This window comes from Alosa alosa, chromosome 1 (assembly GCF_017589495.1).
Source record: "Alosa alosa isolate M-15738 ecotype Scorff River chromosome 1, AALO_Geno_1.1, whole genome shotgun sequence".
In the NCBI taxonomy this organism is placed as follows: Eukaryota; Metazoa; Chordata; class Actinopteri; order Clupeiformes; family Clupeidae; genus Alosa; species Alosa alosa.
The window spans coordinates 45848784-45876727 of NC_063189.1; the positions used below are offsets into that span (position 1 = coordinate 45848784).

The 27944-nt window shown below is 43.1% G+C and overlaps 1 protein-coding gene across 7 annotated transcripts; it reads right to left on the reverse strand.

The window, feature by feature from the left end:
• Positions 1 to 273: 273 nt before the first annotated feature.
• Positions 274 to 27433, reverse strand: dab1b (DAB adaptor protein 1b). 7 transcript variants are annotated; one of them, XM_048241877.1, is made up of 16 exons: positions 27136 to 27195; positions 19139 to 19187; positions 17915 to 18252; positions 12175 to 12314; positions 10142 to 10240; positions 8445 to 8576; positions 8230 to 8349; positions 8021 to 8059; positions 7233 to 7298; positions 6889 to 6948; positions 5341 to 5397; positions 4863 to 4968; positions 3940 to 4509; positions 2794 to 2921; positions 2437 to 2536; positions 274 to 2146 (listed from the first exon to the last, which is right to left on the reverse strand). In XM_048241877.1, exons 3-15 carry the CDS (start codon positions 17979 to 17981, stop codon positions 2450 to 2452), a joined length of 1671 nt encoding a protein of 556 aa, XP_048097834.1. In that variant the 5' UTR covers positions 17982 to 18252; positions 19139 to 19187; positions 27136 to 27195; the 3' UTR covers positions 274 to 2146; positions 2437 to 2449. The 7 variants fall into 7 exon arrangements, with proteins under 7 accessions (XP_048097834.1, XP_048097821.1, XP_048097826.1 ...); XM_048241864.1 differs by lacking the exon at positions 19139 to 19187 and having other exon boundaries at positions 27136 to 27433; XM_048241869.1 differs by lacking the exon at positions 19139 to 19187 and having other exon boundaries at positions 17915 to 18255; positions 27136 to 27433.
• Positions 27434 to 27944: the final 511 nt, after the last annotated feature.

Below are 27944 nucleotides of genomic sequence, written 5' to 3' on the forward strand. Positions count from 1 at the left end.
GTAAGTGTACATGTGAAAAATGACAGCCACATAAAACTACAACCTCTCTCCATCCTCACTACTTTCACTTCACACTCTCCCCCTCTCACTCTGTGTCTGAGAGGATAACTGTGTCAAATGGACTTTTATGTCCTGCAGGCCTTTATCAGCTTCATTCCTTTGACTCACGCTGCAGTGATTTCTTTCTCTCTCTCTCTCTCATTCTCTCTATCTTTCTCCCAGCATGTCAGCTATCAGTGAAAAGATGCGCGGTGTCAGTGAGAACACAAACACTGGGAATTGTATGGCATTTTATTTTTGACAGCATTACATGGCAAGATGTTGAATTGGAAAGCAAAACAAACGTTGTAGTCATAAATATAATCTTCTTTTCTTGTTTAAAACAAACTACAAGTTGTGTTAAATTTGTGAACTATATTGCAATATTAAATCCCCCATGATATTACAGTAAATTAATCAATACATGACATGTGAATGTCTGACCACTACATGGGTCTGCTGAGGATTACACAGATTTATCTGGACAACATCTAACAGGTCAGGTCGGCATGGCCAAAGCTCTCTGTCACAATGAGAGAATGTGACTATAATGGATGACTGAAACATTGACTGTAGAGGGTGAAAATAACTGATCCTGCATACAAAGTCGTAAGGCAAAATGAACTGTATTTAAAAACAGAAGGACAACGCAAGTCAGGCAGAGCTCTAAGCTGCATTTTCTGCTTCGAAAAGGGCTTCCAAATCGCATTGAGAACAGAGACGCCAATGTTGACACACAACAGCACATGGAAGGGTCGTGGGTATAACTGATTGCAAAGTCTCTTCAACATTTCTTTAGGAGGGAAAGACTGGGATGAAAACATGTCTACTCTTGTATCACTATTTCCCAACACACGTCAACTGAAACTTCAACTGAACCAAACAATGCTGACCCATCAACAGATATGCACTTGAGTAGTGCTACTCTTTTAGTACAAACTGAGCCACTTACACTCAACACCCATCCAATGGACTGACAAATTAGTTGCAGTAAGATCTTTAGGTGCCAATCTTACATATTCACACAGGACATGGGGGTGACAGCCTCAGTGGAACAGTGTGAAATAACGGCCAAGCCTCCAGCAAGACTCCCCGTCAGAAGTAACACTGCTTAGGAACCACAGTAGCTGGCACTGAGGCTAGTGTCACACCACCAAGGTCCATGAGTGTTTCCCGACTGTATTTACAAAATTATATTTTGGCAACAGAATAGAGTTTTTTAATCACACTAAAAACACATGGGTTGACCAAAGAACAGATGCTTGAGTGACTTACAAGGTAGAAAAAGAAAGAAAGAGAACAAAGAAGCTTTTTTATTTTTTTTTCTCACTGTATAAAAGCTATATCGAGAATAAACATTTGCTAGATTTTTTTGATCTGTCTTTCCTTTTTTTGAGGAATCCATGCTGGCATTCCATTGTTCCCTTTTGGAGTGACGAGTCCTCTCTCCCCACAGCTCTTCATGGTCACAAACATCCAAAAAGCGTGACAACTGTGAAACAATTCTTAAAACAAAATTAAAAGAGAAAAAATCCAAGACTTCACCATTTCACAATAGGCCCAGGCCTGCAGTTTGTGTGTAGATGCCCTCAGCATGGGAACAAGTGTAGAGAGCAGAGTCCATGCCAGGTCAGGGCTGAAGCAAAGATGGGGGCGGTCATGGCCATTGCTTAATAAACACAACAGCTCTGATTGTTCAAGCAGGGCTGCCCTGTGACGCCGTAAGTGACGAGACAACCTCAAAGTCACAAAGGGCCTTTAAGTAGGACTGCAAGTACACATCTATACAGTCTGGGAACTGATGTTGCAACAAGCTTTAAACACTGTGTGCCTTATTGCAGGTATTTTCAAAAATACTTTTGCAAGAATTTTATCACCGCAGTTTCTTCATGTTCTTTCCTGTTTTGAACATATTCCTTTAATCCACAATTTGAATGGAGATCCTTCATGGCATATAATATGATTTTGGCATCAAATATTATTTCATAACATTTGAGACGTTTTTGGCAACTAGAAAAAGAAAAGAAGAAAAAAATCTCCACAACCAGTCTAAGTGTCCCCAGCCATGTTCTGGCAGCATGGTAGAGAATGGTAGGGAACCTTCATTCTGTGGAAAAAACGGTACCAGAATTTAACTGTACAGTTTACAAACACAAGAATGTACTGCAAAACGCTCTCTCACTCTCTCTCTCTCTCTCTCTCTCTCTCTCTCACACACACACACACACACACAGTCTGTCTCTCTCTCTCAGTCTCTCTCTCATACACACGCGGAAATACAGCGAGACGCAGTCAACAGAAGAGAAACAGCGTGAAGAGAAGAAAAGTTAAGAAGAGAAGAGAGAGAAAATGGAAGAGTAGAGGAATGCAGAGGAAGAAACTTGGACGGAAACGTACAGCTTGTCCCTCTTTAGGAGTCTGATGTTGTTGTGTTGGACTGGTCCACTAGAGATTGTGTTTCAGTTTCTGTTGAGCAGGGACTGCTGGCGCAGGCACCCTTGAAGAGAAAAACAGTCATCACATCACATGTAGTGCTTTACAGTTCTTTCACTAAAAGACGTCACAATACAAAACAATAATACAATATATTGCATTCTATTTATCTTAGAATAATGCTATATCTTTTTTACTGCCATGACATTAACAAATAATATCTAGCTTACTTGTCTCTATCATCTAAAACAGTATAAAACAGTATAAAGCATGAAATGTGTGGAGAACTGTGTGGGCTAACGTAAATATGAGGCCCATTACCAGTTCCTGTCCTGTGCTCTGAGTAGGGCCGGCTCCAGCTTCAAAAGGTGACGGCTCTGCAGGGAGCTCCCCACTCTGGGGTGGCGGAGACTGGCAGGGTGGGGTCTGCTTAGAGGCTGGTGTAGGGGCTGTCAATCAGCAGAAGATAGGGTGGGGGTAGAAGGGGGGTGAGTCGAGTTGAGATGGAGTGAATACGTGGTGAGGGTGATACGCTCATTTCTGGACAGTTTCCTTTAGCTTGTGCACAATAATGCTGTGAATTTGAATGCATTATCCTCTACAGTATGTGTAGACTAAAATATTCTTTATTCCAAAACCCTCTTGCACCATGACAGGAAAGAACAAAGAACAGATCACAGAACAACCTAACAAATAGTCAAATATACTGTACATTCACTTCTACTACAGTATTCGTTAATAAGATAGTCAAGACCTGTTTTTCAAGGTGGAGCTCTAAACATCTCTCTAAACTCTAAACATTTGGTCTGATTACTGGGAAATGTCTTTTTTCTTTCTCTGACTTGGCTGAATATTCCATTCATTATACCATAGAGGGTAAACACACATTCACTTTCACTGACACAAACTGAATTATTCATGTTATTCCAACTCCCAAACAACGTTTCTTGAGGGTGGAAAAAAAGACGAAAAGGGCTGGCATAGCCAGTCATGACCTAGAAACAGCTCTGCTACAACAGTATGTGATTTTATAAAATACATGCAAATATTTCAGCATGGGATAGGGTGGCTGAAACTTAAGACATGGGGGATGATATTTGTGAAACATTTCATGCATGCCTCATGGTGTGTGACAGTGTACATGTGAGTATTCATGAATGTGTCTTTTTTCTTTGGTATGTGTGTGTGCATGTGTGTGAGTGAGAGATTGAGAGTGTGTATGTGTAAATGTGCCTGTGTGTGTGTGTGTGTGTGTGTGTGTGTGTGTGTGTGTGTGTGTGTGTGTGTGTGTGTGTGTGTGTGTGTGGGAGTGTGCATATGTGTGAGTGTAGGTGCGACTGTGTGTGTGAGTGTGCATGTGTGTCTATATGTGTGAATGTGGCTGTGTGTGAATGTGTGAGTGTAGGTGTGTGTGTGTGTGTGTGTGTGTGTGTGTGTGTGTGTGTGTGTGTGTGTGTGTTCTCTCACATGTGTCACTGGTGGAGGGTGACGAGGACGAGCCCGGGGTCAAAGTCATCTGCGAGAGATCAAGGTTGGTGCAGCTGTCGTCCCCTTCCTGGCTGACGGCCGCCTGCAAGGCACCGGCCACGTCCGACTGCTCGACGCCGGCCAGTGCTGCCCCTGCCAGTGGGAGCTGGACCCCCGCAAGGACGCCCTCGCCCACGGCCTCTCTGGCACTGCCCTGCTGTAGCTTAGGATCCACAGTGTGCTGCGGGCTTCCAATGACCGACGAGGGGGCGGTGGAGGGTTCGCAGGAGTGTGGCCGCATGGCGGCAATGGGCACCAGACCCTGGAGGACGGCCGCCGGGAGTGGGTGCCCGCTCATGCCCACCGTCTGCGCTGGCACAAACGCCCACTGCTGCTGGCCCGTGGCCGGCGAGTGGAAGAGGTTGGCCTGGCCCCAGATCACCGGCTGACCCCCAGGCAGAACTTGGGCCATTTGGAGGGGACCCTGCACCCCGAATGCCAGGGGGGCCTGGGCAGCGAACGACTGCTGGGCCCACTGTGCAGCCTGGACAGCACCCATGGTCATGTAGCCTGGGAAAGAAACAGGGAACAAAGCGAAGGCAAAAATATAGCTGGATATATACTGTACACAGTCTAGAGTCCCACACTTTCTCTACATTTCTAATGGCACAATAGCAAACATAACATATGGGTACATTCATACACACATTTGTTTATTTATTTATATTTCTCAATGTACACTTTCTGCACATAAAAAATCCATAAAGGTTTTTAAATGGTTCTAAATGTCACATATACTCTTATTCTGCTATAACTGACGAGGAACAATTTATCCAGTCTAACTGCGGACATGCTTGTGGTTGGTGGGTGGTAGATAGTGCAAACAGGCCCTGGGCAGAGTGCCCCTGGCCGCTGGGAGTCACCTGAGGGCACAGCTGGAGGACTGAAGTGGGTGAAGAGCTCGGAGGGGAGCTGGCGCTGCCGTCGGCTGCGGTTGGGGTCCAGCGTGTTGGCCGGGGAAGCAGGCATCTGTGGGCACGAACAGTGATTGTGACTCGGCTTGTTATCGTCACTCAAGTCTCCCACTGAGCCCCACTCTCCACTGCGCCCTTTCCAAAACCATTCACTCTCTGATCGTCATCCAATTACGTTTCTGTTTGTGTCTCAGAATAATCCCTTCGCTTTAAAAAGGTCTACTGTAATACATTCTGACATTACTGCAATGGGAAAGCATGCATGCATGTATGCTCACTCAAATAGATGCACCACACACACACAAGCACACAGACATGCACTCTCTCTCTCTCTCTCTCTCTCTCTCTCTCTCACTCTTTTACACACACCCACACCCACATGCACACACACACTATCAGGCTTTGCATTCTGGTGGTATTTTCTTACCGACAAGATGTCTGGTGGAGTGGCCATGTCACCAAAAAGGTCAAACTGGCTGATGTTCTTCACATAGAGCAAGATAAGAGAGACAGGCATGAAGAGAGTTAGCACAATACATGCATTCCAGCTATCCATTTATGTAAGAGATGTTGTAAATAACTAGTGATTAGACTTGACTGTAACCTATGGAAGGACAAATACTATTTATCCACTGATAACAATGTGTAGTCCTCTAAATCACTCCAAAGCAGGCAGGAAAAATAAAACAGAATTCATATTTCAACTGTAAAGGTCAAAATATGGAAATGTAAAAGATATCTCCATTACTCTATTAGTACGAACAGAGTCTCTCTAGCATTTATATGTCGCTTATTATAGTACATGTAACTCTCACTGAGATCATATGATTTTTAAATCATGTTTAAGAAAGCACAGGTTCAAGAAAACAAGTCATCACATGTAAAGCATGCACATTTCATCTGACCGTAGACAAAAGACACAGGAAACATGCATGCGTGACAAAGGAATGGCAAAAGAACATAACTGCAAGAGTTATAGTGTTATTGCCTGGGTTAGCAGGGGATGGGAGGAGAAATGCATGAAACAAGATCAATGTTTGGCATAATGGAGCAAAGGCAGGAGGATAATACTGACAAATACGTCAAATACGCCAAAATACGGTGTCCAGGAACTCAATGCACTCCAACTGAATGTGCAGACAAGCTCGACTGGGTGATGTGTGGGCATAACAGTTGGGGTGTTGGCCATTTCAAGCGAGATAGCAAGAATATTAGTTTTCAGCCAGTTCCCAGCTGAATTTCATGAATGCTTAGTTCTCCTTTTTAAAATATTCCAATATGTTGAATGTTTAATGGATGTTTTGTGGCTTACTATCACGTCTGAAAATGTGACTACATCTCCCAGATGGAAAGAAATATATTTTCGCAGTCCCTGATCCATTTCTTCTGTTTTTGCGTCGAGCAATGCTTTGCATTTTTTAGATCTTAGATTATGCTATCTAAGGAAAATATATTTACTCTCCATAATGTCTCTGGGGATACTAGGGTTTGCCCACACGCCTCTCACAAGCACATGCAGGTTCATCCCACCTGAAAAGGAGACCTCTCAGCAAACTTCACTCCTCCCTTACTAGAAATGACCTTTGCAATCATGCATGTCAATCAATATAGTGCCTCTTCTGAGCCGGATTCATATTCATGGCTGAATAAAGGTGGTCTAATAACCAAGACTTGTGTTGGGGGAAATCCTCAATTTATCATCAGCGATATGCGTCTCCAAGATATACTTGGACAATTCTTCCCCAATTCATTATCAGCCATTTAACTGTCACTTTTGTAGATTAGCACGAGAAGATGTTTAGGCATTTGGGAGGTTTGAGTTGAGTGAGAGGTTAAATAAAATAGGATGGGGCCTGCAATTGGACCCTGTTGGTTTCAATTAACAGCAACCAATGACTTTGTAAGAGGGGGGAGCAAAGTAACAAAGGTTTCTTTTTTAAAGGACAACAACAAAAAGCAAACAAAAAACACCTACAGTCATTAGATGACGTTTTGGAACATCATAGATTCCTTCTTTCTGCTGACTGGTTGGGACCTGGAGGCCAGTCCAGATGGAAATAGGTAAAGAGCACATTACCATGGGACCATGGTAAACATCATCAAACTAATTCCTTGAAGGAATTGTTGTAGACTTAAAAAATCATAAGTAAGGCAAGCTTCATATGACATTTTGTTTACAAAGAAGGGGAGGACAAATATGGACATATATTTGCAATTAGCAGCTACAGTCAGCTAATAATGAATTAAGCAAGTGTCCCCCTTTCAGCCAAAGCTTCCTACTGGGCTTATGGGAGTAAGGGATGGGGCTCAGTTAAGTACCTGGTAAACGCTTTCCTCTGATTGTGGGCCATGGAGTGGCTCGTGTCCAGCTTCAAACACAATGTACTAAGAGACCAATGCAGCAGGAGGTGGCAAGAGAGAGAGAGAGAGATGTGGGCAAATACTCAGAGTTAGCAATGGGCACAGTCCATGCCAGTGCTGCTAGTACAGACTGGTTTGCTCCCCTGCTAATTTTCGAGTCCACCTATGGATCGTTAAAGCTCACGAGCTCACGCCAGATGTTGTGTGTGGTATTTATGTGAGGGAGTTGTACACAGCATAGACATTTCTAACGTTTGATTTAATGGATATACTAGGAACTGCAAGCCAAGGGTGAAATTTGTCTGTATTCAGTGTGAGCAAAAGAGCACTGGGTATAAACGAAACAAAATTAAACAAACAAAACAGAGGTTGGAGTGCAACAATTAGTAAATAGTAGGTCTGTCAAATAAAAAAGTAAACATAAAAAGAACTTATAAAATGTACAGGAAAAAATGGCTGCACAGATATACACTAATATGAAGTCAAATGATTGTCTAAAATAAACTGCAGCATTGTGATGATTTGTGATGATTTAATATATATACATATACATATATATGAACTACACTGAAAGGAATTAATTGGGTTATTTCTCATTACTTATTATAGAGTACCATATTTCTACCATTTTTACTGTTTACATGTAAATGATTAGAGAGAGAGACCCATAAACTGAAGGGTTACAATGGAGGATAATTTAAAGCAGACACAGCGAGTCTTCATAAAGTATAGCTTTAGTTACCTACCTGGTAAACGGGATCTTCAACATCATCCTCAAGAATAGTCTTGTGTCAAAAAGTGAGGAAAACAAATGGTGATTTAGACAAATACAATTTAGCTTGACTATGGAATAGAAATTAAACATGTTTAATCAGTAAAACTACTGGCCCAGCTGTGAACCACAAACCTCAGTGAAACATGACTAATTATACAGGTAAGATAAGCATGCTTTTACCTGATAGACGGCCTGCTCACAGTGTTTATCTCTCTGAGCCTTCTTCTCCACCTCCTCTCGTTGCTTTATGTCATAGACAAGTGTGAAAAGGTCACGCAGGTCAAGGATGAGGGGCTCGGCCTGTGAATGGGCACAGAAAAGGTTCTCAGATGGAGATCACTCTGTGGGGGACGCTTGCAGAAAGAGAGAGAGAGAGAGAGGATGGCGAAACTCACTGAATGACCAGTCTTGATGGCCACAAACTTGTGGTTGCCTTCTTTTCCACAGACGTAGCCAAAGGCACGGTGGTCTCGCGTGTCCTTCGCGATGTAGGAGATCTCGTGGACAGCATGGTGGTGCTGCATGACCTGTGGAGAGAGCAGTGCAGATTATTGAGGATTACTAAAAGAATGAGGGCGGTTTCCACTGGGATTAGGCCAAACGCATGAAATAACATTAGGCCTATTGTTTAAGGTCATAGTAGCACACATACGCAGACCCTGAAAAACAAGATTGCTCTTGAGATTGCAGATTTTGCTGGATCAAAACATTTAGGTGTGCCAAAGCTTGATAAACAAGAGCAATATATGGATAACTATAGGGAGAGCAAATTGAAATTTCAACCAGGTCTCTGTCCTACCTGTGTCTGACAAGAAAACAAACAACCAAAAAACATTTTGAATCTCGACACAAGGACAAAGGCTAAACTAATACTGGTACATCTGTTTGCTCTGGTTATTATTATTTAGATGATTTAGACCCAGTATCTGAGCAATAACAGGAAATTTACATAAAAAATAGGAAAGTTTAGGTCATTTTGAACATTTTCACTAATCTTAAATTCCCTTCTCTAGCTTAAATCTGTGACTTGTGCATTTCATATTTTCAAACATCAATAACAACTGCTACAGACCACCAGAGCGAAGCACAAATGGTAGAAATCCTCATGATCTTGCCCCTGGGACTATTATAATTTATGAGGATGCTTTGCCCACTGAATCTGGACCTACATTCACTGGAGCACGAAAGTAGCATAATTAACTATTAGTGATGATGATTAACACCCCTGGCAGTTTGGGTAATTATCTAGAAGCCAAGGTATGGTTTACAGCAGCATAGTGGATTTATGGGCTGATACTAATGATGTTTAGTTTGGGTGGCGAAGGGGAAGAACATAATGTGCCACAACTAAAATTTGTATCAATAATTGATCTTCCGCAGGGTGTGCTCCTAGCTCTTCACAAACATCCAACAACCAGTCGTGTGAGTTTTATGCACCACTGTCATCTTTTCAACTAATACAAACACGGTTGTGTCTCAGAGACACACAGAGGTAAGTAAGGCTGCACTGCAGTAATAATGAATAGTGTCCATTAAGAGAAACAATCAGCAGATGGCGTAAAAGCACCCCTGGGCTCTCTGAGCTGGAGTCTAGCACGCAAGCATGCTGTTATTGATGATAAATGCAAATGAAGAGAGTGGCCTATCTACAGCCATAATTCATATTGTGCCTCATAATGAACTCCATTAAACGATAAGTGCTGAGGTGACGTAGGTGTGCACTTCCACAGCGCTGTGGAAGAAGCAGATAAATATGATAGCTACTAATTGGCTGTTAGTGGTACAGACAGCTGGGGATGGGGGGTTCTTCCTCTCAGTGTATGTGTGTGTGTGTGTGTGTGTGTGAGAGTGTGTGAGTGTGTGGGAGGGGGACTGCATCAGCCCCTGTGATCAAGCTAATGATCAAAGTGGATCAGTCACCCGTTCGCCTGTTTCTGTGTATGGTTTACCCACATTGCTAGGGTCAGGCCATGTTTTAGGATCATCTCTGTCATGAATTCAAGTGTGTGCTGTCCACTGCTGTACAGTGAATGTCCATGAATGATCTCATTTCCAAACACAGTAATTGAACACAGGACAGCATGATACTCACTCCTGTTCTCTCATCGTAGATCTTAATCCCACCGAAGGAGACGGTAAGAAACACTCTCTGCTTGTGTTCGCCTTTTGATCGAGCTGAAGCCGCAATTCCCTGCAGGAGATGAGAGAAAGAGGACAAGAACAAACAGCAAAAAAAGATACATGAGGGAAATGAAAGCGAAGGCACGGGCAGGAAGGTAGATCTATCTCCTCTCATCAGCGCGCGGAGATAAAGGCGCGGAGCACTGGGAGGGCGGACATGTGTTGCGTGAAGCACAAAATGTGACATTTGTGTTCTGGCGGTGTCTGGAAAGCTCTCCGCGGTGTCAAAGCTTGTTTTATTCTACGTGTGGCATCGAGAGCATGCTGGAGCATGGGCTTGGTTTGGTTTGCTGACCTACCGCATTCTGAGAGAGATGCTTTCATGCTGTTAGCTGGAGGGGATCTTGCAGCTTGTGCAGAACAAAGTCTTTGAAGCGTATTTTCCCGTGGCCCTTTTTCTATCTGCTGATTAAAAATGTTCATCACATCCTACGGTTGCCTGTCAAGCAGGCTTGATCACCTGGCATCCCTTTCATGTCAGCAGCACTGTGGCTGAGAAGACCTCCACTCAAGGGCCTGGGCACACAATCACTACACCCACCCACCCACCAACCCACACACACACACACACACACACACACACACACACACACACACACACACACACACACACACACAACACACAACACCTACACCCACCCACCCACCCACACACACACACACACACACAATCACTACACCCACCCACCCACACCCACACACACACCCACACACACACACACAAACACACAGAGGCACATACACAGAATCACGGAGAAAAATGTACACACACACAAATCATTTTCACTTACGTACAGACAAAGTCACACACAGACACACAGACACACACACACACACACACACACACACACACACACACACACACACACACACACTTACAAGCACATAAACAGACACACATAGTAACACATAATGACACACAAACACATATATTTATCAACCTCTGCACGCCTATTTAATGATTCCTTTCATACCTGTCAGCGTCAGGTTCAGAGCTTGGAGAAGAACAAAGCACCGACTGCTGAACAATGATTTTTATGTCTGCCTACCATTGACAACCTGCCACAGTAGCCCCTAGACTAGCGCTCTGTGCTTTGAAAAGAAGTTCATTGCAGGTCCATCTAAGCATAGCGTTGCAGTGTGTTTGGTATTGACATGAGAGTCACAAGATTTAGCTGTGACAGCATGACACTTGGAAGAGCATTAGGCATTTCACTGCAGACGAGCCAGGAATGCTTATTAAGGCAGGCAGGTTTCTAATATATATTTTTCACAGTTTCAACATTCTTTCAACACACTGTGCATTTATAGAGTGTACACCCAATTAATCATAAAACACAATCAGTTATGTCCTCACTATATATTTTCTCTCTCATGAAATAATTTTTCTCTTTGTGTGTTGTGGAATATCACCCCCTTGGGATTGCGGGGCTCTGTCCGCATGGTTCTGTGCAGTTCTGAGATACTAAACGTCAACGTTTTTGCATTCCATATAACAACACTGAACAAAAAATACCTTACATAATTTTAATACTTAAAATTAATACTTGTAAAAATAATTGTCACAGAATGGAAATTATGTGAATAACTGAAAAAATGTAGAACCTTATGATTCCAAAGGGATAGCGTTGTTGACTCACATGTCACATATTCTGGACAGAATAACAAGCAATCCCACCATCTGTATGGCAGATAAATGTATATTTGAAAGATTAGTCTCTTATCACAGACTGTCAGGGCCTAGTTGAATCCTTCCTTCCTTTGGCACACACACACACACACACACACACACACACACACACACAAACACACACACACACACACACACAAACACACACACACACACACACACACACACACACACACACACACACACACACACACACACACACACACACCATCTCTCTTGCTCTCTCTGTGGCAGCTGCTGGATGGACACCCCACCTTGAGTTTCATCATGGAGTCCTGGCACAGCTTGTCGCCGCGTGCTGCTGTCACCTCATCAATCCCAATCAGCTTGGCCTTGTAACGGACACCATCCCCCCTGAAGCGCTTGATCAGGCCTGCCTCACTGCGATCCTGGCCTAGAGACAGAGAGAGAGAGAGAGAGAGAGAGAGAGAGAGAGAGAGAGAGAGAGAGAGAGATGAGAAAGAGAGAGAGAGAGAGAGAGAGAGAGAGAAAGGGGGTGGTGTAAGAAAAAAAGAAATTGACAAAGAGTGAGGAGAGATAGGGTGGGTGAGAGAGACAGAGAGAGATGATGCCAAATGGTGAGACAGGGGAAGACAGAGGAAGAGACAAAGACAAAGAGACAGAAGACAGAGAGATTAGTGGGGCTGGAGGCGAGGCCTGGTGGGTGACTTGCAACTTATCGGAGTTGATGAACCGTACACGGCCCATGCTGAGATCCGCTCGTTGGCTTACAGAACCTGACTTACTTTGACTTCCTTGACTTCCACTCCATATGTCAACATATGTCATCATGCACAGAAGGGGGCATTTATCAAGGGGGTCAACCAGCATTTGAAAAACCGAACTTCAAATAGTACTAACATACGTCCAGTACAAATGAATAAATAGTACAAGTACAAACAAACAACATACAATTATGAGCGATGGGTTTCTCTCTGTCTCACGTCCAAGTGAAACCAAATAAATCCAGCATCTGCCCCGGCCCAGCAGACACTCAGACACTCCTAATGAAAGGGCCAGCCTGGATTTGGGTATGGAGATCAAATCTCTGCAGCGTGGCTACCCAGGGGGCCCCCTGCCAACGCCTCTGGTTCCCATGGGACCCCGACTTGCATATAAGGAGAAAATCATTTCAGCCCAGCGCACACCCACAGTGCTCATGGGGGGATGGGTGGGTGCAGCGGAGAGGAGGGGTGTGTGTGTGTGTGTGTGTGTGTGTGTGTGTGTGTGTTTGTGTGTGTTGGGGAGGGGATGCAGACAGGAGCGGGTTCTAGCAAAGGAGCGCTGGGGGTGGGAGGGGATCTGGGGGTGCTACTCTCACTTTTTTGTTTACACCTCCTGCTTATCCTCAGTAAATGCTGTCAGACGGTCAGACCACACAATAACACGCCCACCTGTCAACTCACAGTGCCACACACACGGACACAGAGAGAGAGAGAGAGAGAGAGAGAGAGAGAGAGAGAGAGAGATCATATAGTGTAGACATACATTTTTCAAAATGACTTTTTTTCCTGAGCACACTTTGCATTGTGCATTAAGTATGACAATAAAAACTAGGCCAGATGAGCTATATTAAAAGTCTCAGCAGGGAAACACTAGATTGGGAAAATAATTTCTAAAATGTCTGCCAGTGAGCTCCAAGTATGTAGAGTATATCATGGGGACTGCTCTAATCTGGCTCTCAGTAGCATCTGTACACTGGACTGCAGTATGAGTCAGTAAAGCAGAGCAGAATTAGAATGCAGGGGCTCTCTCTGTGTGCGCACCTACTGAAAGAATGATGGAGCTCCAATTAGAGTGTTTCAGATTTTTCTATGCAAAACAAAGGGTCTGACGTGAAACGGAGCTACAAAGGCACTCAGCTTTCTGAAATCTTTTGTTAAATGCTGACATAAATGAGAGATGAGGCATCTCTGTAATGACCGTGGATGACTGTGGTCCAAGTGTTGGAACATATTCCTCTGCGAGGTGCATGACTCACACAGCAGCCGTGGGTAGGCCAATCTTGCCCATCAGAATAATTCAAACCTTCTGGCTGTGGCCCTAGAACAATTTTCTTTTTTCATCACGTAAGTGCAGAAAATTGACAAAATGTCATTCTTTCAGAAAATGCCTCACTCTGCCAACACTGAAAGAATAAAAATGTCACCTTCATAATGCTCTGTAAAATCAACACACTTACTGTAATGGCACAGTATTTTAAAGCAGCACAAAACGGCTCGGCAACCTCTCTTGAGCTTGATGAGCGAATATATAAAAAAAACATTGATGAAGAAAATAACTGCCTGTCCAGATCTGCAGAAATAAAAACCTGTTTGTAAGGGACGAGCCCTTAGGCTCGGCACTGCGGGCTTTGACACGCTCAGGGGTCAGATCACGGTGAGTGCACTGCGTTTGGGAAAGTGATGAGCCGCGGGCAAGGCTGGGGCACGTAGGCATGCAAGACGAAGCTTGTTTTAGCCCAAGCTCAACCACATCCTCGTAAAATAAGGAGGAGATTTAAGGTAAGTCCGAGGCTTCCACACTCAATCACACATGCGCAGTCTGAAGAGGGGCGAAGAGAACTTCATTCAAATGGTTACTCCAGCCAGGCAGATGGCTCAGGCATGGAAATGATGGCCGCCATGCCAAATACGCAGGTTCCACGGCCGAAAGTTCTTAGTTATAACACTGAATCTGTTAGCGTGCAGTTTGTGTGAAATGAGGTAAATGTATACCGTGCCCACTGCCTGCCTAAACGTGGGCACAAGGACGGGACAGATGGCACCAGATGGGTGGTATTGAGAGGCCCTCCAGACACAACTAATTTGGCATTGGGCAATTTTGAACCCTGAACCTGCAATAGATTATGAGCAATTATTTTGGGGTTCATTTTTTTCTATGACGTGACTGGAAGCAATTAGCGGAGTTTGGGTTTGCAAAGTAACAGTTGAGAGCCAGCCATGCATTTTCCATCCAATAATATGCTTGCACGATATCTGTCTCCCTGCGTGCCTTTAGAAGACAGTGAAAGGTGAAGAGATGTCCTTGTCCATGTGTAGGCGTTTTATGTGATTGGAGATCTGTAGGTGTGTGGTCCGTCCCATTAAGCATTAGTGATTGCTCTTTTAAACTGCCCCAGGCTGGAGAGCTGCTTCTACTTTCTTATGAAATCAAAAGGCATGAAGAGGGCAAATCTGTTTCAGCCATCTGCTCCTTGCATGTGTGTGTGTGTGTGTGTGTGTGTGTGTGTGTGTTTTAGCACAACTCTCAGGAAGCTTTTAAAATCACCAGACAGACACATGATAAAAATGGACAAACACTTGGAAACTCCTGCTGCTGTTATTTTGGAAAACATTAACATAAACATGATCCACAGACATGCAGAGTCCTCCCACTGATCTCTGGAGGGAAATATAAACAGACAAACAAAATACTGGCAACAGATCTGCACAGGCATATAAAATAAGACATAGTCTTGACAAATAACATAGACATCAACATATATATATATATATATATATATATATATATATATATATATATATATATATATATATATATATATATATATATATATATATATACACAATATTGCACATATACAACATGTATAAGACTCAAAATAATGGGGTAAGCTGTTAGCCCCAATAGCTAAATAAAAGAGTAGCAAATAAATGTTCATTCTGTGCCATTGTTAATGAGGGAGACCAGCATGCAACCTATGCTACTTGGAGGTAGAATGCACTACCAGAGGCCACTCAAGGAAAGCTAAAGAAGAGACAACTCACTCAACCTGACAAGCTACTCAATGCCTTATAAGGTGATGCATCAAGAATGCATCAAGCTCGTAAAAGGTCTTGGAGTAGGGTTGTTCTGCATCTCTTTGAATCGCCTGCTGCAGTAACAGGTCTGCTTCCCCATCCTTACACACACACACACACACACACACACACACACACACACACACACACACACACACACACACACACCCACACACACACACAACACACACACACACACACACACATACATGCACATACATGCACACACGCGTACACACACACACACACGAGCACACACATATATTTAACACAAATCGATGGGCTCCCCTCCAGCTGTGCAATTTATTGGAAGAATCAGATGACGGCAATGAAATAGCCACACAGGCCTTGGCCTCGGGAGCTGTTTGTGACTGGAATTCAGATTTACCGTGTAGTAAAGGGTGCTTACTCATTAGGACATAGAGGCGGAAGAGAGGGGAGGATGGGGGGAAAGGAGGAGGTGGAGGAGGAGAGTAGAGGTATTTGTTGAGCGAACGACTCTTTTTCAATCTCCCTTGTTCTCTCTCTCTCTCTCTCACACACACACACACATACCCCCACACACAAACACACATACATGCATGCATGCACGCAGTCACGCACACAGACACATACACACACATGCACGCAGTCGATTCAATTCCATCTCACTCTTGACATGATTCTTGGAATGGCAATACTTCTCCTGCCCTAAAGCATTACATCACTACTGCTGTATGCAACAGGGTGAGGAGAAAGGTTGTGTGTGTGTGTGTGTGTCTGTCATCTGTCTGTGTGTATGTGTGTGTCTGTGTGTGTGTGTGTGTGTCTGTATGTATGTGTGTGTATGTTTGTGTGTGTGTGTGTGTGTGTGTGTGTGTGTGTGTGTGTGTGTGTGTGTGTGTGTGTGTGTCTGTCTGTCTGTGTGTGTCTGTGTGTGTGCGTGTGTGCATCTGTGTGCGTGTGTGTGTGTGTGTGTGTGTGTATGGAGGGGAGGTAGGCTGAGGTTCAACACGTCGAGATGGCACAGGACAGACAGATTATGTTCTCTCTCTCTCCCCCCACTCCAGCACCTCTGAGTCTGACATGCCCCTCTGTTCCCCCGGCGATGGGGAAGTGTGTGTCTGCACCTGCCCCAGTGTGCTGCTGCTGAAGGAGACGTATGAGCTCAACATCATCACTAGCGGAGAGGGCTTTATCACCACCGGTAAACGAGAGCCCCGGCCATTTTCCGTTTTGCTGCGTTAAGCTGCCAGCCTACGCGGGTGGACTCTGGAATGGTATCAAATGTAAAAGGCGACTGGGAATCCCTGAGCTGCCTGTGGCTCGGTGCGACTAGGGAGCTACACATTTGGATGAAATGCAGCAACACACCGCAGAGGGCTCGACTGCAGTGTGTGTGTGTTTGTGTGTGTGAGAGAGAGAGAGAGAGAGAGAGATAGAGAGATAGAGAGAGAGAGATAGAGAGAGAAACCACTGCAACCTGCAAATGCTGCAAAGGATTATTTGCCCCCTCTGGATGAGTAATTGCAGCACAAAACATTTCAGGAAGCCTTCATCCCTCCTCCACTGCCTCCGTTTTCCACATCAATCGCTCTTCTCTTTCTCTCTTCCTCTCTCCCACCTCTCCCTTCTCTCAGCATCACGTTTCCCCCTTTTTTCTTCCTCTCCTCTCCCTGAGCAGCCCTCCCTGACAAAACTGGCCTCATTCTGACAGTTATTAAGTAGCGTGTTGTTGAAATCCTATTACGGCCGAATCAGCCATTCCCAGTTAGATACAGCGGATTGCCAAAGCTTCCTACAGACACAGAGAGAGAGAGAGAGAGAGAGAGACCCTAGATGTCTTCCAGGGGGAAGAAAGCTGCAGAGGAACAACACTGACACCAATGTGTGTGTACCGAATATGTCACAGCCAAAGAAGACCTGCAACCTCTTGAGTAATGCAATTGACTTGAACACTGAAGAGTTTGTGGGACACTTGTTCAGTCTTGGTTGTGTGTTTGCTGTTCTCTGTGAGTGTGTGTCTGCCATTTTGCTTGTTTTACTGTGCAGTGTGTGTGTATATGTGTGTGATAGAGCGAGAGAGAGAGAGAGAGAGACAGACAGACAGACAGATAGAAAGTGTGGGTATGTGTGTGTGTACAGTATGTGTGTATGTGTGTGTGTGTTTGTTTGTGTGTATGTGTGTGAGTGTATGTGTGTCGTTCAGTACCTCTCCTCCGAGACTCCTTTCTCACGCTGGTTTTGCCACCTGGTGTAACTTCTGCCTCTGTTGACATCCTCCTGAGTCCTTCGTGCTTTCAGTAGCGGGTCCAGCATGGGGTACTCCTCTAGTGTACAACTTCCACTGTCGGGTAGTCAGTTATCCTTTGTTACATGTCCATGTCAAGCTATGGCAGTAGTCTTTTAGAACAGGTCCACTCTGTGTTGTTCAAGGCAGGCTGGGTACTCCCCCCCTTCTCTCAAACTAATTCATTCTTTGTGCTGAAGAGCCAGTGTCCTATTCTTGGTCACTTGTGGGGACTGCATCATTCTGTCTTGTTTGAGAACCTGCTGGGGAAAAATATAAACATGTTATTCTATACTTCAGTCCACAGAATATGTCACTGTTAAAGGGTGATGTTTGTTGTTACATTTCCCTCAGGATAAATTAAGTATCTATCTATCTATCTATCTATCTATCTTGTTCTGACTGTTGTTTTATTTGTGATCTAGTTTTGAATTTCACTGTAAAAAAACATCATTCATCAAGGATGGGTTAATAGAAAACTTCTGGCAACACAAAATGTAAATGGCAGAACCCACTAAGCTTCATGCTCATGAACTGGGCACTGCTGCCACAGAGATAGGCCAGAGCTGCCAAGCTGGCACCAGTGCTGACATAGCCCTCAGTGTTTATACAGGAAGGACTTCATTAATACTCAGCAGCACTGGTTCGTGGCTGCGAGGAACAGGAGACAGTGTACCTTGTGTCTCAGATATGAAAAACAACACAATAAACAAATACTATTTAAATCTTCCCATTCCAACGTTTAATTGTCACAATAGCTCAACCAGAGAGGAACATTTTGCTCCATGTCATGTTGACATCATGTCTGCCACCACTTAACATATGAAGAATGCCTCATGTCAGATCCTGCCAGTGCAGTCCAAACTCATTAGTGAGGGATGTCCAACCGCACACCTCCATTCCATAGGCCGAGTAGGACGCCTCCCTGACTCCCCACCACAGAGAGAACACCACTGTAATGTAATTTTCATTAACATGGGGCAAAGCACGCCTCATTGTGTTAGTCGGAAGAGTGATTCGATGTGATGTGTGACTGCTCTTCAAACCGTTGCTAACTAGGTCAGTGGAGGCTCTCAATCTGCTCTCTGTTTCAACAGCTCACAATGTCTCCTCTGATCTGGGTCAGAGTTAACGAGCATCTCTCACCCCGCAAGTTTTCGCCCTCTCCTGAGCCACCGCTGTCAGTCTGGCAGAGCTGCAAGGTAACATGTAATGATTAGCTATTTACTCATTAAAACACATATCCGTCTCAGAGAGAGAGAGAGAGAGAAAGTGAGAGAGAGAGAGAGCGTCCAAGCTGTCGACTTTAACACGCACCTCTCTCCCCCTATGTAAAAACTAAAACATAATCAGGAAAACCTTTGGCATAGTACAAAGGTTAAGCACACAGATCAGTCCTATGCCTGTGAACATCTCAGTTTTGTCAGATTAGAGAGCTTCTCCACACAGGCAAGCGAAACACGATAAAATATGACAGCCCTTATTCTCCTTACACGAGGGAGATTGCTGGCAGAATAAGAGCACAGTTAGAACACTACACATTCACGGCAGTCAGTGGCCTACTTTACAACGAGGGACCCAAGGGAGATTACTGTAGGTAGACTCTATGTTCTGTCAAAGAAAATCCAATGTGAGAGACAGGAAGACAGGATGAAACGTTTGGAATCATTTGCACAAAGATCATTTTGTTTGATGTGAAGCCAGCTTTCCCACACAATATGCCTCTATTTGTAACACACCAGACCAGTAACCTCCAGTGTTTATTAAATGAGGAACGCTATTTGTAAACTGGCAAAAACGAATTAATCTCTAAACAGCTTTTCAGAAGGTATGAGTGTTACAACTGGAGGGTACGCATGAGGGAATTCCATGTGGCAGCAAATCTCAGAGGAGCTCTTCAATTTTCAATTAGGCTGCTGTCTGTAGGATTTACAAACATCTTAGATTCTCATGAAATATAAACAAGTTTAAGTTTAAGTTAAAGTGATTATTCCTCCATATTGATACGATAACCAACTCAGACTGAGTTGTGTGTGGGAACAAAAGGAAATGATGAGATGAGAGCCGTGTGTGGTGCATGTGAGAGAGAGGAGAGGTGAGCGTTGAGCCGGCTGAGTCCTGGTGCTATGTGCAGCAGCCCTCACCATGCCCTGAGGGTAGGACACTTGTAGGAACCGTTCAGTGTTACACCACCACGCCGCATGTCTTTGTTACCAATACACCTGGAACTTCCAGAAGGGACAGCGCTGTCAAAACACAAGCCACTGCATTGTCCCAAAATACTGCTACTGCTTTGCCTGGTGTCACAGCTGGTCTGGTCTGCCTGGTGCTCTGTGTTGTTCTGCTGTGTGTGGCTCACTGGGAGAAGCATGATGTGGAAAATGAACAAGGTGAGCACATAGCAACCACCATTAGCATCTGAAGTAGTCAGAAGTATTCATTCATTCCATGCACCACAGGTTACCAATCACTGTACAAAGAGGTATGCCAAGCTGTGAGTGCAAGCAAAACGAGTCACAAATTACAGGTTAAATGATTTGGTGTGTGAATTCATTATATTATTCTAAACATGTCAAGATGAATACAGGTGGTGGTATTCCTGAACTGATACCCCTCAAACCCCGTACAACGAATGTGAAAGGAAAGATGGTCCTTACGTAATTTTACATCTAGTAGACATGTTAGTTCTCTTGTCAGATAGCCAGATCTGTCAGTTGATGTGAGTTCTGTGTAATTACTGGTCAAGTGGGATGACTATGTGTGGACAATGTGTAGGGTAACTGTTACTGCAGGGTATCGAGATGTAGAAGGTGTTTGTCGAAAGGTGTGGTATTGTCGAAAGGTGTGGTATTGTTGTCAGAGTGGTTTTCCTTACTGTAATGTCATAATGAAATTAGGGCAAATGTAACATATTTTGTTTAAACTTCTTGAAAGAAAGGGATTCGACTATGATCACTTTCTATTTTTTTATAAACCAGCTATTTAATCACATATTATAATAATCCAGTCTATTCTAGTGTTGTCAACCAATTTTTGTCATAACACAACTTAATGTAAAACATATTTGCACACACTGACTTTCTCCAGCAGAGAATTAAGGTCTCATTACTTCAGGTTCAGTTGCTGCAGCTGGTAAATTAAATGAGAAGAAAAGCACCATTGCTTCGCTTCACATATTTGCTGCATCGGCAGTGGACCCTTCATCAGAATGAGAGGAAAATGTTCTGAATTCTGCCATATCTGCAGAGACCCCTGAGAGAATGTCTGCATTCGGGAATGACGTCAAAAAGTTCTCCTGCAGCATGCAAAAGCCCCTTTTGACTATTGATTTCACAATACCAACACGAAAACACCAAACTCCTTTACTATACAGCTATGAAAACACTGCCAACGACTGAGTCAAGATAGGGCTAAAAATAATAGGCAAAATTACATAAGCCCTGTGTGAAATGATTCTTTGTGGCACTTATATACACCACCGCTGTTGTTATTGCATCTAATTATTTGATTAATGGCAGCTCTCCCACTGAGTGTGAATGCCAGGCACTTGCAGGCATAGGGACACTGGACCAAGGTCAGAGAACAGCATTATGCTAATGAGGCCAAGTCTGCTCCTACTCTCTCTCCCTCTCCCTCTCTCTCTCTCTCTCTCTCTCTCTCTCTCTCACCCAGCTCCCCTGAGGTGCCTTCAGTTCACCGCTGATTGGATCTGCTTTTGTTTTCACTCTGTTTATTCGCACTGCTGAAATAGTGTGTCGAAACAGACCACTTAACCGCGTTTTGTTGGAGAGGATTGGGTACGGTCCAAAGGAGAGGCCCTACAGCAGACCAGATTCTTCACAGCTCGTTCCAAAAAGTCCCTCTCTTGCTCCTTTCTCTCTCTCTTTCTGTGTTTTTTCTCACTCCTCTCAATCGATACATACATTAACTCCTATATTCATCGAAGGCATCATTTTGTATAGAAAAAAGAGGATAATAAAGTGACAGTTGAATAGCTAACCTCAGCTAGCCTCATAGCACCGGTAGAGGAAATGAAAATATACATTCCTAAATACAGTAAAGTATACTTTATTGTCCCCAAGGGGAAATTTGTCTTGGGCTTCACGATCACTGCATCACACATACACAGCTCATACATAGGCATTTAAAAAACAACAGTTACACATACAGCTCCACACCACCACAGTTACAAAACAAAAAACAAAAAAACAACTCAGTCAGAGCTGCACACTGGATAACATATAGGTAGCCAGCTACCTATCATTGAGCATCTTTATGGCAGTCGGGATAAAGGAGTTTTTGTATTTATTTAATCTGCAGTTTAGTACTCTAAAGCGTCTACCTGAGGGTAGGAGGGCAAACTCCTCGTACAGGATGTGTGTGGGGTCTTCTACAATTTTCAGTGCCTCCCTGAGGATTGATTTTTCATAGAGTGCCTGCATGTAGCCCTGGTCTGTCTGGATGACCTACAATCTTCAGGGCAGTTTTGACCAGACGCCCCAACTTGGACCTTAACTGAACTGCCAGATTGCCATACCAGGTCTGCATGCCATACTGTATCACGCTCTCTAAGATCATCTGGAAAAATAAAAACAAGAGCCCGCTACTGACACCATACAATCCTCAATCAGAAAATGCATCCTCTGCTGGAGCTTAGAAAAGAGACTTTCTATATGGACATGGCCATGTGAGTGAGCAGTCCATAAAAACACCAAGGTATTTATATGAAGAGACCTGACGTATGGGAGTGTTATGGATGCACACTGGACTTGATTCAGAAACTGCTCTGGGGTCAAAGGTCATTTCCTCAGTCTTCTTTACATTCACAACTAGATGGTGAGCATCACACCAATCTACAAACTGCTTGATAAATGCATACAGAAAGCACCATTTGTAATCATATTGCATAGAACATACCGAACCCCAATTATTTAACCCATGAGGAGCTAACACAATGTTTCTTGATGTGTTTACTTTGCTCTTTTTTTTTATTTAAATGTTCAAATGTAGGGCATGCATACATATACTATGCTCTCTGGTCTGACAGAACTGACGGAGCCATCCCAAAATCAAACTGCCATGCTGTCCATCACGCTTAACACTGAGATGGGAGTGTGTGGCCCTCCAGTCTGGCCGAGGGCTATCGGACACGTGGAGTGACAGAGGGGGAAGTGAGAAGCGGCTGCCAGGTCCGAGTGCGCTCTTCACAATGAGACACACTGATAAATGTCACAGCCCGGTGGAAGCTAATCATGCTGCTAACAGAGCTTTATCCATTTGTTTTGTGTCTGCTTTGCACACACCTCTATGGTTTTCTCAGCATGACTGTACAATGGATTTGAGGTGAAATTGACATCGACATGATTTCTTGATAGCTTGTGTTGCAGAGAATTATTAAAACACACTGTTCATCTTGAAGCTAGAATTGTTCATGTTTCACTGGAAACAAGGTGCACTCCACATTACAACTGTGTTAAAAACATTACTTCTCAATGATTACATAATTTGAATTTATATAAATGATTTCTATTCAATTTGCATTTATGCTCAGTGATTACTTTTCAACTTTTTACTTTCATTTCTGTATGGATCCATGCTTCAAGGCCTAACTTGCTACTGACAGTTTATTATACTCTTTCAGTGGTGAGACAAATGTCACAGTCTTATGAAGTCAAAGAACAATTCTGATTTTATTGGGGGGTTGCATTGATAGGGGTACATATGATGGTTAGATCCCATAGCACAAAAGAGCCCCGTGGCCTAATTCAACACTATGGTATCAAGTAATGCATTTAGAGCATGGAACTGCAAATGCAATAATTGAAAGAGTCATTGTTGTAAAGACGAGCCCCATCTTTACATATAGCTTCAAATTTGTTCCCTTGTTCAGGCTCCACACCCACAAAGCCCCCAGCATTGTCAAATCTCGGAGGTTTATGGGATAGCAATCCTCTTGAGACCAGAGGACCTCGAGGGGGTTGATGAATGTGCCTACTTAAGCAAATGCAAAAAGTCAACCGACAATGCAATGAATAATTTCAGCGGCTAACCTTTATCTGGGCCCGCTTCGCTGCTACGGGCTAAAGTGCACATGGATTTGTGTTGCATTCGTCCCCAAGGGCTCACTGACTTTTGAACCTTGAATTGAATTCTAATTTCAATTTTAGTGCTTTTACAGAATGTTAATTAGCATTTGACCAAATCTATGGTGCACACATACAGAATCACAAAAGTGGCAATTTCGGTATTATTTGATAACTTTGCCTAGAGCTTTATATGGTTTAAATTGAATTAAATTTAAATATAATTAGGTAGAAGAAATCATTCAGATGCATATGAACTGTCATGCAATGCACATGTGAAATTAATAAAATGATCTGTAAACTGTAGTTTATATGGTCTGTCAACTGGGTTACGGGTCTGGTTATGGTAAACTGGGTCTAGTTCAAATGCATATGTGCAGTGCACATTGTTATTTTCTCAACTTAGCAGAACTACTTCCTGCATGTTTGAAATCTAATGCTACAAGAGAATGAGCTGGGATCAACCTGATATACAATCTATGACTATGTTCTATTCCATAGTATGTGGTTCAATTAAGTGACAGAATTGCTGTGTCTCATACTGGATCAGCTTCCTGTGGACTGGGGGCATTCATATGGCTCCATCTATCCAAGCCAACACACAGAGATGGCCAAACCTCAGAACGGGAGCAGGGAGCCTACTTTGGAGTTCTCACTAAGACTCTGATGTAGCTAAGTGAGCAATGGTCGCAGCAATTTCTCTCAGCCCTACTTTCATACTGAGTCTGTACCGGTTGGTTTTAATACAAGGTAGAAGAATTTTAATCAGTATGTGCCACTAGGTACTGTTTTTGTTCAATAAGTCAGTGAGGAACATACAGTATTGCCATGGGGCAATTGTGGCAGTGAGTGATTCTTCTTATTTTCACCCAAATGTGGCCTATTGCAACTTCAAAGAAACAGAGTAAAACTACATCACAAAATGGCATTACTTCACTGGATATGTACTCAATATCATATTCAGCCTTTCATTGATACAAATTTAACGTGGAAACAAGGCTGAGAAAATAATAATCTAATAGTGCAGCTGATAGTTGTCTTTGGGCATCTGCTTAGCTCTCTGTGAACTGTCTGAGGTGCATCGTGTGGGGGGTGCATCCACATGCACCAGAGAAGATCCATACCATACTTCCTCAGAGCTAGCATTCACTCTAGACCTGCAGTAACAAAACCTGACTAATACAGTCAAGCCTATAAGGACGTTCCCATGCTGGAGGGACATGGGGCCCAGAAAGCTTCAGGATCATAGATAGATAGATAGATACTTTATTGATCCCCAAGGGGAAATTCAAGTTCTCAGTAGCATACAGACATCACACACAACATTCACTAACAGCAGAAAAAGTAATAAAAGTATACTATATAATATAAAAAACACAACTAAGCAATAAGGACAGTAGAAGATAAAGAATATACTGAAAAACAAAGTATACTAAATAAAACTAAATCTAAATCAAGTCTAAATCAGTATCCACATATCCAGTATCCACAAAACTCTCCTTCAAGTATGACAACAAATGTTCAAATAGCTTGCATAATTTACCAACTGTTTAAAAAAACCAAGATGCTTTGCATGGCCTAATCAGTGTGAATGAGGGGCTGGCGCTGAGGTCAGTGGTACACTGGTCTGAAAACCACAGAGCCTCGTCACAGTTGGAGTTACATAAGATGACGGAGCCACCAGTAACAGAGGCCCATTTGACAGAGGTCAGAGGTCATCTTGAAGATCTTACTATTGGACACCACTTATGGGATATTCGCACACCTATAACAGGACATTATTAGGCTACATTTCATTTGAAATCACAAAGCAATGTGAAGAGTATTTTGCTGCTCTCAGTAACACAAATTAGATAAGCTTACGGCACAGGTTTTGTAGGCTTGATGAATATGAACTTATGTGGTTTTGCACATTTGCAGAGCCTAATGATGGGTGCTGTCAAAATAGATTTAGGAACAGTAACACATTGCATGCTTTACTCATACATTAACATATTATATGGAGAAAAGAATCTAGCCTACTTGTTGCATAAAATCTCACTGTCCCTTGTATGGAGGTATAAATCAATCTAATCAGTAACTGCTAAGTAACATCATTACTGTGCATGTCAAAATTGCTCAGGCCAATTTAATGCATATTTCATAAATAGATAGATGCACATATTTCCTCTAAATAGCATCAAATGCAATAGAAAGAGAATGATCTGACTATTCAAAGAAGGCTCCTCATGGACATCAGAACGAGTGTCTAGTCTTGCTTTGATTAGACCATACCATGAAATCAGTTACTGTACATGAAGCCTTATCACATGTAAATCCCCCAAAGAGATCTAGTGCCTTCTAGAGGCTTTCTTTAACTGCATCTCTTTCAGTGACATCTATTTTCATCCACCTTTCAGTGGTGGAACAGATCATAAAGAGCTGAGAATTTCAGAAATTAATACTTACTAACAATATTCAATAAAACAGTCAGTGATCCATTCGGGTGAACTCGAATCTAACGACATCACAATGGTTAGAGAGGCGAATATATTCCTGTTTCTGATGCTACCTCTGACTCCAGCCTGCAGTGATCACGACAGAGCAGAGAGCCGGTAAGACGTGTGTCATAGCCTGTGAATCTGAGTAGACTAAGTAATAGATGAATTTCCTTTGGACCTCTCCTTTTGACATAACCTCCTGCATGAGCCTTACAACTACCATGATGGCAATACAATTTATTCATATTTCTCACATTTTAAATGGGTCTGGAGAAGACGTGCTCGTGTTTTGATTGGGAAACTAAGATGATATAGTCAATAAAATGAAGAAATAATTATGCTATAGATACATTCACGATATGCAGCACCTTAACAACATGTGTAGCCAATATGTAGGCAGTGCCAAACGGCAATGTCCTCATTAACCGCACATTACATAATTAAGACCAACATAAAATGATTCCATTACCCAAAATTCGTGACATCAATAAAATGACTGGAAAACAAGATTCAAACACAGGTTTCATTCACCAAACTATATAAATTTGCTTCCACACCTGTAAGATATGGGACTGCTCACCTTTTTTGTAATGGTGACCGATGCACACTGTACAGTCCAAAATATCATGCGTAAATCCATGTTTGGTCTCTCCGTATAAATCTTCTAGTAATTCCATATCCTTTGCATTGCTACGTTCCACAGACCAACTGTTTCTTTATAATCCAGACCTACATATCTGACAGAATCCAGGACCTTCTCTCTCACGGAAGTCTCACAGCGCTTTAGTGCTGAAGTTGCCTAGTTACCCCTCTCTCATTCAAGGTGGATGGAACCCCGTCCCCAGTAGCCAATCGCATTGGGAGATTAAGTATTTCTCAGCTCCTTCTATCTGGTTTGAAGCGAAAATGAGGAGAGTGGGCGGGGGGAGATGTAGACCCATGACAGAAAAAAAAAATTAAAATGCACAGAGGATAATGTGGACGGGCGATACGTTTGGAGTAAGATGAACGTGGGGGGAAGGGAAAGGGGGATTAGATTCAAAGCAAAATAGGGGGCAACGGACACAACAGTTGTTGTCCACTCTTTCACGCCTGTTACTTCAATCACAAATGAAATGATGGGTGCCCACTGTGCTGATGACGGTTGATGAGTCAGTGTCCGTGGGACAATGTTACTGTTCATGTGAGAGTCTCCTGATTAATTAGAAAACAAGTCTTTATTTTACTGGGATGTCATGCTATACGTAATACATCGCGTGTTGTGCTAAACTGTCAAACATGCCATAATGCTGTCAGATACAGCAGTGTTCATCAAGGAAGAGGTGCCTCCTATTAACTCAAGAGCTACATTAATATCATAATAATAACTATTTTTTATTAGATAACATG